The sequence below is a fragment of the Tasmannia lanceolata genome, unplaced genomic scaffold (genome assembly GCF_043159265.1).
Source record: "Tasmannia lanceolata isolate RefF3 unplaced genomic scaffold, GAP_Taslan_0.1 ptg000023l, whole genome shotgun sequence".
NCBI lineage: Eukaryota > Viridiplantae > Streptophyta > Magnoliopsida > Canellales > Winteraceae > Tasmannia > Tasmannia lanceolata.
In genome coordinates, this window is record NW_027518700.1 from 2,558,655 (window position 1) to 2,570,468 (window position 11,814).

Genomic DNA, 11,814 nt, shown 5'->3' on the forward strand with positions numbered 1-11,814 from the left:
ACTTTTGCCTTGGGTGAGCCACCCATTTCTATAACAATCTAACCAAATCCTTTGTTTTTAGTGAATAATGACATAAAGAACCACATTGTTCTTGCTTTTTTGCTGAACAGAAGTCTGGCCAACTTGCACACATGCAGTGATTGGCTCCTCTATCTAAGGGTCTGTTTGGTTGCACAAAAAGTAGGGAGGCTTGGGAATTTTACTTGGCATTTGAGTGCCACTTCAGCAAGATTCCATGCTCTGAAATCCTTGGAGACTCCCAATGATGTCTCCTAGCTAATCATTGCATTAATGTGTCACTCTTGTCCCCTCCCTGTGAAATTCAATCCAAAATCCACAAAAAAGGTGGAACTTTGCTTGGATTTCTTCGGAATGGTGCTTTTCTCTCTCTCTCTCTCTCTCTCTTCCCTCTCTCTATATCGGTATATCGGTAATGACACCTCCCACCACTATTCTCCGAGGTTGACAGCCAAACACTACATGCCACTATTCTCCCAGGTAAGTTCCATATAAATCCAATGTTTGTCTCCTCCCGGTTGACTACCAAGGCCACAACTCTCCGAGGTAAATACGGATCTCCGCATTTCGAGCTCATTCCCTTTGGCACGAGACAGTGATCCTAAGCCGTTGATCAAAACCTTCGAAAAGAAAATCACTTTTACACTCTTTCCTAAAAGACATCTATTGGGACCCAGTTTCGCCCTATTTCTGTGATCAGATCTGTTGATGTGAACGACGGCCATAAGTCTGTCCTAGTACCGTTGAGAACACCTTGGTTGGATGATTCTAGACCCTTGATCTATCAAGAGTATGTTGAATTTTGCAGTCCTTTTGCTCTGTTCACTTGCGTTCTCGGGAAATCAAATCCCGGGAAAATACCTTTTTTTTTCCCGAGAAAGCTAAAATAGTGGTGTTCACTTGTTTTCCCGAGAAACTAACAGGGTTAGGTGGAAAATGTCAAAAATGACATGGAAAATCTCACAAATGATGTGGAAAAGAGTCTTTTCTCACAAGTGTGAGGAACCATCACCCACCATTTTGATGAGATTTGCTTTCCCGGGAAAACAAGTGAAAAACGATGGGCAAGCAGTTTCTCGGGAAACCTTTTCCTGCACATTTCCTGCGCCCGTGAACAGGCACATGAAACCTTTTCCTGCACAGTTTCTCTGGATTTCTTTTCCTTTTGCCACGTCAGTTTCTCGGGCATCATTTTCTAGGGATTTCTTTTCCTTTCCCCGGGAAAACAAGTGAACGGAGCCTTTATGTAAAGCAAGGGATTTCTGTTCGTGATGAGACCCAAGACCATGTGGGTCCGCTTGTGATGTTTACAAAATCAAAGGTCTTGATTTCACATACATGGTCTCGTATGAACCCACTATAGGACCCAGTAATTCTCATTCTTTTTCTGCTCTTTTTTTATATGAAGATATTGAACAACATAAAAAAAAGGAGAAATTATATGCTGAAAGGGCGTACGAACACATAAAGGTGGATGGCCGTGCATGCACGTGCAGCCCAAAAATACAGTGGGGCTCACGTTGCTTGGGTGATCCAAACCATTGATTTGTTGGGCCTTGACATAGATAAGATGTGTCTCGAAAATCTTCTCTATAGGATGAACTTAACCCTCCGATCTGCGTGGTTTTTACATTGTGCTGTCCATTTTAAACCTCCACAAATCGGAGGGTTAGAATCATCCTATGGAGACGATTTTCTGGGCAAACCCTATCTACGTCAAGGCCAAACAAATGAATGGTTTGGATCAGTTACATAATGTGAGCCCTACTGTATTTTTGGGCTGCACGTGCATACACGGCCTTGCACCATATCGTTTGTCAAGGCTAGGATTGCCTGGCTTAGGACTCTTCCTGGCCATCCATTGCAGGGACTATCAAATGAATGGCTTGGATCCCTCCACAGACACCATAGAACTAGATCATTGTACCAAATGATCTAATGCATGCTTCGATTGGTGGAAGTGATGGGACCCACTACCTTCGTGGGTTTAACCTAATTGTGTTGCATAAAATCAAAGTAACACACGTGTTTGGGTTCGAGAGGTAGTCCCGTAGTCAGCAAAACTCCGTTTTAAACTCCGTATTTTTTTTTAAAAAAAAACACGTTTTATTGGTATGCTGTTTAAAACGCTGTTTAAAACTTTCACAACGAATAAAACTCCGTTTTTTTTGAGGCAAACGTTTTAAACACGTTTAAAATGCGTTTTAAACATGTTTTTTTGGCCACTCTCCAATTTTCCCCACCATATTTTGCAAATTACAAAATTCTAAACTCATTTTCTTGTGTTTCCGTTTTTTTGACTAAGTTTTTTTTGAACCAGTACCGTATTAAACTCGAATTTTTGCCGTCCCCTTTTTTTGGCGAATCGCGTTTTGCTAACTATGGGTAGTCCTACATTTTGGGCCCACTAAGATAGGCCAAATATGGGTTTGCTATTGCTTTGTGATGGATAATATCAAGGCCCAAGCTTGGTTAGATCTAGTTCCAAGACCTATTAAATAGGTGGACTAGACTAAGATGAAATACTATGCTTAAGGTGTAGAAAGGCCCAGTTGTTGTTACAAGTCTGGGCCCATTCCACTAACAGGCTGGATTCAGGACCCATAGAGATAAATGAATTAAAATGTGAAGTCCGAATCTGGACCGTTCAACCCACTGTCCCCATATGTTCAGATTAGTGAATATTTTGGCTGTTGGCAATCTAGGCCAATCAAAGATGGGTCCCACCTATATAATATAGTGGGCCCACATATACAATAAGAGCCCAGCTCATATTATTATATTGAGAACACACATATAAACACCATTACTCTTAATAATACGAAATCAAGATGTTTGGTGAAAGCCATAGCTACTAACCACAATCTTATAGGTGGTGAGAAAATAATCTTATTTAGGATTTTTAAGAGCAGTAAAAATGAAATACGAGCTTTCAAAAGTAAATTAAGGCGGTAAAAAAATATTAAGAGAAATAAATTTATTTATTTGCAGCAAAACTTATTCAGGGTTTTTAAGAGGAGTGCAAGTTAAATAAGAGGCATTAAAATTTAAGACCTGTAAAAACTGATTTAAAAAAAATAAAAAATTATTTCTTTCTGGTCCCTTTCTTTTTGCTATTTTTGTATCTCTTCTTCTTCTTCTTCCACTATTTTTATTGAAATGGTGATGATTTATTAATTAGAAAAAGAAAGGTACACAACCAAGGGGGTTGAGAGCACAGACATAGCAAAAAATACAAAAATACAATAGAAGTCATGGAAGCAAGGAACCGAATATCTCCAACGTCGATCGGTCAACTCCAGACCTAGCAAGCCTATCTGCCTCCCTATTAGCCGATCTACGAGCAAGTTGGAATCGGACTAAGAGACCCTCCACATGCATGATCAAATATATCATCTATCATCTCTAAAAATCTCCATGAGGGAGTGTGAGACCCGTCTAACCATTTGTTTACGTTAAGTGAATCACCCTCCACAATAATGTTATCAATGGCTCCTCTAGTCAACAGTCTAATGCCTTGGAGAGCGGTCCTTACTTCCGCTTCATTGGAATCCTTGATGCTAATAGGCCCAGAGTATGCCCACTTTATATCATCAGTCTTATATCCGATGAGGCCTCCAATGCCATCCGAGCATCTCTTCTTCTTCATCTTCTTTTACACTATTTTTTATTTGTTTTTCCTGTTTTTCTTCTTGCTATACTCAATAATATTTTGAAGATATTTTTACCTAGTTTCTCCCTTTTTCTTCTTGCTGTATACTCAAATAACATATGAGGTGTGCATGTGCTATGGGACTAGGATAAAATAAGCTATCTCTTGGGGACCAACCAAATCAAGGGTCATGATCACACATGTATGCTATATAAGACCCAAGTTTGATCATTAAGATCATATATATTAATAATGATCATCTGAGTAGTGAACTCATAAATGGAAGCTCTCAATGCTTATCATCTTTATTTTATTCTCACAAAAAAGCTTAGTCATACAATCACATATTTTTGCATGAACTATCTTCGCGCACAGCACATATTGTTATTTTGATAATGGCACTACTCACTTTGTTTTACACTTTTCTGATTAGATGTTGATGGCACTTGAGTTCGCCGCGAAAATCTAATTAAAAAAGTGTAAGCAAACTGACTACGCCATTATCGAAATATGGTAGTGCCTGTATCATTCCCCTTTCTATAGCTATTAAATATTTGAGGAATTCTAGACTGAAGGGAGCCCTTGCAAAAAAGAGGTGAAATGGCCCATGCTATATTGCTATGCATGGGGGAGCCATTTCACCTCTTTTTTGCAAGGGCTCCCTTCAGTTTAGACTTCCTCTAAATATTTATACATGTAAATTTCTCTATAGCTGTCAAATAGCTTACAGACTTAAATTTATTAATAACTTACTTCTTAAAAGTCATATTTTATGAACAAACAATGTCCATGCGTATCATATGCCATTTTATTGCATAATGTAAACAAAAAATGGCACTTGGTGCACATGCAATTTGCAAAAGTCAATTAATTTTCTAGGGAAGTGATATATTCGCCCTCTTTTCTTCCCGACGCCATCCCTACAATTGTATTTTTTACTATTCTTTTCCAACCGCAAGGGGGTGGCCCAGGTAAGAAATTAAGGGAACGAATTTATCATTAACCAATTTTAAATACACCTCATGGTATCCCTTTTAGTATGGCAAGTAGCTACTAAACTGGATTTAGATCTCTGAGAATCCGAGTCTTATTAGAAATTTTCTAGTAATTTATTGTTTTTTTAATCTTTGAGATCTAAATTTCTCACATTAAAATTCCTGTAATCAAATATAATAAGGGCACGTTTCGATACCTCCCATTTTGCGTTTGGATTTGGATTTGAGTTTTGAATACAAATTGAATAGATCCAGCAGCTCATGTAGAGGTAGACAGAGAAGGAAGGGGTACATCCTAGTGGAGGGGAGAAGTTGAGGAGCAAAGAGGGTGAAGGAAACTACCAGATCTGTGGATTTCCAATTTCTTATTTCCAAAACAAATTTAGAAATCTTATTTTTTCTACTGTAAGCTGCTGAATTAGAAATCCAAGAATTTGATCCGATCCAAATTACAATGCAAAAAGGGCTGCAAATGTGAGAAATCCAAATCAAAATCTTCTCGATCTGCTTCCAAACGGACCTTAATGAGATTTCTGTAAATAATCCATGGAGTCTGATTAGACTATGGAGTCAATTCTAACTATGAAATTTAAATCCCACATGGCCACATGCATGGGGACATGCATGTGTATTCCAGACTGTTATTTTTGTTAAATACAACCCAACTATCTCAAATTGCAAGATCAGTTTTGGTTGACTGCAATTCAATTGGATTCTAATCTCATTTGTTAATTTGCAAAAGCAGTATGTTTTGACTTGTTGAAATGCCTTAGAAGTTTCCATTCAAATGTTCTTCACTGCTCCTCTGACTAAAATTAAGTGTAATTTAATCCAAATATTAGTTCAAATGAAATAAGATAAGATTGTATATACTGTGTCAAGACTTATATTTCTAAAGAAAAGTAAGGGAGGGTGAAAAAAGTAGAAGTAGTTACCACTTTTCCAATGATCCAAACCATTCATTCGTGGAACCCCACCGGCCACCGTAGATGAGCAGTGCCACAAAAATCATGTCAATTTTTATTAAATACTTTTTGTCTGTCGCACATCAGACTAGCCACCTTGTGAATGGAGACAACAACTTTTGTCTCCATTCACGAGGTGGCTGGTCTGATGTGTGACAGACCAGCCCCGAAAAGCCTTTTGCGATGGACGCTAGCAAATCCCATATAAATATATAATCACATATAGTAACTTGGGATTTGCTAGGGACCAATGCAAAAGGGCATTTTGGGGCTGGCTGTTGCATGTGAGAGCAGCCACAGTGGCTCACTTTTGAGTAGATTTTGTCTTATTCATCTCAAGTGGATGCTCTCACATGCAACAGCCAGCAGCGAAATGTCTTTCTGCAATTGTCTGTGGCAAATCCCTAATAACTAACTAAAGAAGTGTGAAAGAAATAGATGAGTAACATTATTAAAACAGGGGAGTGGAGACATCATGTTCTGTATAGGAAGCTTCGTTTGAAGCAATCCAAGAATCTCATCGAATCTACGAAATAGAAGAAGAGGGGGAAAAAATAAGATAAATTATGTTTCTTAAATTACTAAATAGTAAATACCCTTCTATTTTTTTAATGTTTACACATATGCTACCATTCTTTGGCCATGCTATATGCATGGGTGTTAAATAATGGGCCCCACCCCATCAAAAATGAGGTCTAAAATGGTGGGACCCACCTTATGCATGGGCTTGGGAGCAAATTGTGGGGCCCACCCAGTAAAAAAAAAAAGGGTAAAATGGTGGGCTACACAATATGCATGGGTTGAATTGGGTAGAGATGATGGGCCCTACAATATCAAAACATGAGTTCTAAATTGGTAGGCCCCACTCATGCTTTGCATTGGGTGTACTGTAAAATGATGGGCCTCACCTTATCAAAATATATGATGGCCCCACTCATGTTGCATGAGGTGTAAAAAAATCCATTTTAGAAAAAATCCAGTAATTTTTTTTCATGATAAAAGTTTTCTAATAAAAATTCTCCATGCAAACAGGACTTAGTGATATTTTATATGGTGAAGGCCATCATAGTCCACTATTTTGTTAAAAGTACAGCTTACACCATAGGATGATCCAGACCGTCCATTTGATGGGCCACAACGTAAATAAGTTGCATGTGCCCGAAAAAATTATTTCCATAGGATGATTCCATAATATGGAGTTCCTCTATAGATCCGAGGGCTAGGATCATCATATGGAAATGATTTTTCGGGCACAACCTATTTATGCTGTGACCCATCAAATGGACGGTTTGGATCAACCTATGGTGTTAGCCGTACAGTACTTTTGAAAAAAATACAAGCTCCAGTTCCTTTTCCAGCATTTTAGCTGCATCTACAGTCGTTTTTTTTTTTGTCTTTTCCTGGAAATAAGCTCATTTTCAATAAAAAAGCATAAAAGGGGTGGAAATAACAATTCTCTTAGGGCCCGTTTGGATGCCGAGAAGATTTTGATTTGGATTTCTCACATTTGCAGCCCTTTTTGCATTGTAATTTGGATTGGATCAAATTCTTGGATTTCTAATTCAGCAGCTGACAGTGAAAAGAATCAGATTTCTAAATTTGCTGTAGAAATAAGAAATTAGAAATCCACAGATCTGGCAGTTTCCTTCAACCTCGTTGCTAATCAACCTCTCCCCTCCCCTAGGTAGGAACTACTCCCTTCCCTCTTTCTCTCTCCCTCTACATGAGCTGCCGGATCTATTCAAGTTCTATTCAAAACTCAATTCCAAATCCAAATACAAAAATGGGAGGTATCCAAACGGGCCCTTACATTCAAGAGAGTGCCTATCACCATTGACATGCTATATACACCTAGTTTCTGTCAATAATCCATGCATTAGACTCCAATTATCAAAGGGCCGAAACCAGCAATTTCTGTATAAAATTCAACTCACCAACATTATATTTAAGTCATGCCAGCCATGAAGCTATATAAAATAAAAATTCAACCCACCAACTTGATATTTTTCTATTAGACCTCTTCTAAGTTCTAACTCCCATATATATTGCACATAAGCCTCTCACGTACAACGCCAATCTCCTTCCTCTCCCATGAAGCTTCATGCCATGGAGCTTCCCTCGTTGGGAAAGAAGAAAGCTCTACAATACACCCCAAAGATAGTTCTCTTATTGACTCTATACCTAATACTTCACACCCTTGTTACATTTTGTTACCCTTTGTCAAGTACTTCATTTTTATGGAAGACTTCTCCTCCTTCATCTTCATCTTCTTCTCGAGCCGCCTCAATAATTTCTTCATATACCAAGATAATGTCTAAAACGTGCGATATATCTAGGGGGGGATGGGTTCCGAATCCGGGCGGACCATATTACACAAATGCGACTTGTTGGGCAATACATGATCACCAAAATTGCATGAGAAATGGGAGACCCGACACAGATTTTTTGAAATGGCGGTGGCAACCCGATGAGTGCGAGCTACCTCTCTTTGATGCAGCTCAATTCTTGGAGCTTGTTAGAGGGAAGTCCTTGGCTTTTGTTGGAGACTCTGTAGCAAGAAACCAAATGCAATCCTTGATCTGCCTCTTACAAAGGGTAAAATTCTCTACTAACATCTTACCATAGTAATCAAAGAGGAAATACATATAATTATCGCGACATTTGATGATTGCTTACGATTATTTTTATAGTAATTTATCATTACATTTGATGATTTTACATAATCATTGCCATGAGAGCTGTGAAATTTCACCCAGCATAAATACACAGGATCCCATCAGAACCCCGAAGGTAAAGCCTGCATAGGCGAGAATAGTACTAGGATGGGTGACCTCGCGGGGAGTCCTCTTGTTGCACCCTACCTCTTTTTAACCATTAAAAAAAATTGCACTCTTGAAACCCTAATGTCAAATTCATTACTTTTGACACTTTTTTTGCTTCGATCAACTCAATCCTTTCTCGTTTGTAAACCAACTTCTTTTTTACTTAAGGAGCTATTACTTGAAAAGTCTCGTATTGCCTTAAGACGTGCATTATTTTTCCATTATTTTCCAAGTGACATGGAGCTGAGCTTCTTGAAGAACGCATTGTCAAAGGTTAAAGTAGAATATATTTTCCTTAAAAATGAATTAAGAATTGACTTTGCCAGCTTTGGTGATTTGGCATATGGTGTTTGGCATTCAAACAATCGTGCATATACGTGCATTAATAACTTATTATGTGCATAATTAACTTTTTAATTCTAATGCTCATCATCTCCCATTTTATTGTTTTCTCTGATTAGGTAGACAAAATGTAAGATTAATATCCTCCAAAAAGTTAAAAGGGATTTGCTAGCGTCCGTCGCAGAAGGCTTGTGTCTGTGTGGGCGCGTGCCTGTGTATCTCTAGGGGAGTAAGAGATAGAATAAAAAAATCTCTAAAAACTAGTGAAAAGAAAATACCTATTTAGAGTTGGTTTTCTGTTTTCCGGATTTTTAGAAGTCTTTCATGCTCGGCTCACTCCCACCTTCTCAAGCTCTCCATCTCCCGCTCATCTCTCTCATAACTAGCCCCACAAATATTCAATGAAATATTTTTTCATGGTGGCCAAACATGACCTTATTATGTTAGGGCCCGTTTGGATGCCGAGAACATTTTGATTTGGAATTCTCATATTTGCAGCCCTTTTTGCGTTGACATTTGGATCCCGATCAAATCCTTGAATTTCCAATTCAGCGACTGACAGTTAAAAAAAAAGCAGATTTCCAAATAAGCTGTGGAAATAAGAAATTGGAAATCCACAAATCTGGCAGTTTCCTTCACCCTCATTTCTCCTCAACCTCTCCCCTGCAGCAGGAATTACCCCTTCACTCTCTGTCTCCCCCAACATGAGCTGGCGGATCTATTCATTTTGTACTAAAAACTTAATTCCAAATCCAAATACAAAATCTGAGGTATCCAAACGGGCCCTTACTGCAGTGAGGAATCATGGAATCTAGAAATCATTCTAATAGAGCATGGAATTGTACAAGTGACTACTTTTCGCGCCAGAAAACTCGGCCTAGAATGTGCTTTTGGAATGAAAATTCGGTCTTCGATCATTTTACCAACACTATTCTTAATTTTTTATTCGCTACGGTGAATTAATAAAAAAATTGCTCCAGAGAAGGGTTACCAAACACACCAAAAAGGTTTGGGTTTGTAAGAATAAAGTCACCATGAAAAGTATAATGGTCATTTTATAAAAATATTTGCATGATATTATAAACTTTGGCACGATCATTTATGATATATAGCATGGAAAATGTTAGATTAATATAGACATTCTGCAAGTGAAAAATTAAGGGCATTTTGAGATATTATATATAGAAAACCTCAGAAATAGAAAAGCGAAATCAATTAAAAAACTGCGAGAATTCATGAATTATTCGGGATTTTTTTATGTTTAAAGGGGAACATGAGAATTACGGATTTTTCGAGAAATTTTGAATTACAAGGAAAACTCAGATCATAAATTCATTTAACATTGTCATACTGACAAATGGAAATTTTCTAATTAAATTAAAGAAATGGGGTGGAAAGTACCAAAACTACCATTTTCCTGATAGATATATAAAAAGACATGTTAAATTGTTGGGAAAGGGAGATGATTCCCCCCACTACCATAGGATTATGCGCCCCCCTTGTAACATGAATTGTGGGTAGACGTAGCGCTTTTTGACGTCCAATCACGTCAAAAGGGGGGCGCATAATCTTACAAGGGGGAGGGGGAAATTCATTGCCCTAAATTGTGATGTATTTATGTTTAGGGGCTTGTGCAAAGGGAAGTGATATATCCACTTATTAACTTGGGACAGCTGCCTCTTGTGTATCTATGACTATTCTTTTACACTAGAAAGGCCTGAGTATTTAAAAAGGGGGCGAATATATCATTTCCTAGCTTTACAATTTATAAACAAAATCTTTCATATTTGAGTGAATTTTGTGTTTATATTTCTTTACAAAAGTCATCTTCTTTGTATTTTCAGGTGGCTTACCCAATAGATGTTTCCTATACACAAGATGATAAATTCAAACGGTTAAAATACACTAATTACGACTTCACACTTGCAAGCTTCTGGTCACCTCATCTAGTGAGAGCCAAGGTATCAGACGCCAATGGTCCAACCCTGGACCACCTATACCTAGACGAATTTGACGAGCAATGGACGGCCCAGATCGAAGAATTTAACTACGTGATCATCTCCTCCGGACATTGGTTTTTCCGGCCATCTATGATGTACGTAGCGGGCCAAGTCGTCGGGTGCAACCACTGCCTAAAAAAGAATGTCACTGATCTCAACATGTTCTACGCTTACCGAAAGGCCTTTCGAACGGCTTTTCGAGCCCTCAATGACCTAAAGAAGTTCAAGGGAATGGTGTTTCTAAGGACATTCTCTCCCCAACACTTTGAGAATGGGTCGTGGAACGAGGGAGGGAATTGTGATAGGAAAAGGCCTTTCAAGAGGAGTGAAACACAGTTGGAGGGGCATAATATGGAGCTTTATAAGACACAAGTGGAGGAATTTAGGGCTGCAGAGAGGAAGGGGGAAAAGAGAGGATTGAAGTATAGATTGCTTGATACTACAAGGGCAATGTTGGTGAGACCAGATGGGCACCCTAACCATTATGGGCACTTGCCAAATGAGAATAAGAATTTTTATAATGATTGCGCGCACTGGTGCTTGCCTGGTCCTATTGATGCATGGAATGATTTCCTCCTCTATGTATTGAAGATGGAAAGTGAGCATGGAGATGAGAAGTTTTACCAAAGTGAAAGGAAGCTAAAAATTAGATAACCTAGAAAAAATTTGTGCGTCTTTTAATGAATTTTTTGTAAGAATTTGCTTTGACGAATTGTTATTTCAAAAAAGTTATTTGTGGGCCCGCACTTGACATAGTTGAAAATAGAGCCCACCAACTCCATCCTCTGAATCTTTACCTTTTTTTGTATTTGATGTGACATGGGTCTTACAATTTTTCCTTTATTAGGCTCCATTCAGTTGCATTCCATTAGGTGGAATCCCTCTAAAATGACATGATGAGAAGGAAAGGGGAGTAGCTGAAAAGCAGAGTCAAGGGAAATTTCAAACTTTTCTAGTACAAACTCTCTCTTTTTCAAATGCAAGGGTCACAATACAAAGGAATCCAATCATCCAAGGGCT

The 11,814-nt window shown here is 38.3% G+C and overlaps 1 protein-coding gene across 1 annotated transcript; it reads left to right on the forward strand.

Annotated features, from left to right (window-relative positions):
- The first annotated feature begins 7,721 nt into the window (after positions 1-7,721).
- LOC143856804 (protein trichome birefringence-like 19) lies at positions 7,722-11,448 on the forward strand. Its single transcript, XM_077367089.1, has 2 exons — positions 7,722-8,225; positions 10,639-11,448. Exons 1-2 carry the CDS (start codon positions 7,722-7,724, stop codon positions 11,446-11,448), a joined length of 1,314 nt encoding a protein of 437 aa, XP_077223204.1.
- Positions 11,449-11,814: the final 366 nt, after the last annotated feature.

Bases quoted from the DNA above. Each gene is read 5' to 3' on its own strand.
- LOC143856804 (XM_077367089.1), top strand. From the start codon at position 7,722: ATGAAGCTTCATGCCATGGAGCTTCCCTCGTTGGGAAAGAAGAAAGCT. The intron at 8,226-10,638 runs GTAAAATTCTCT...TTGTATTTTCAG, and splicing joins TGATCTGCCTCTTACAAAGG to GTGGCTTACCCAATAGATGT.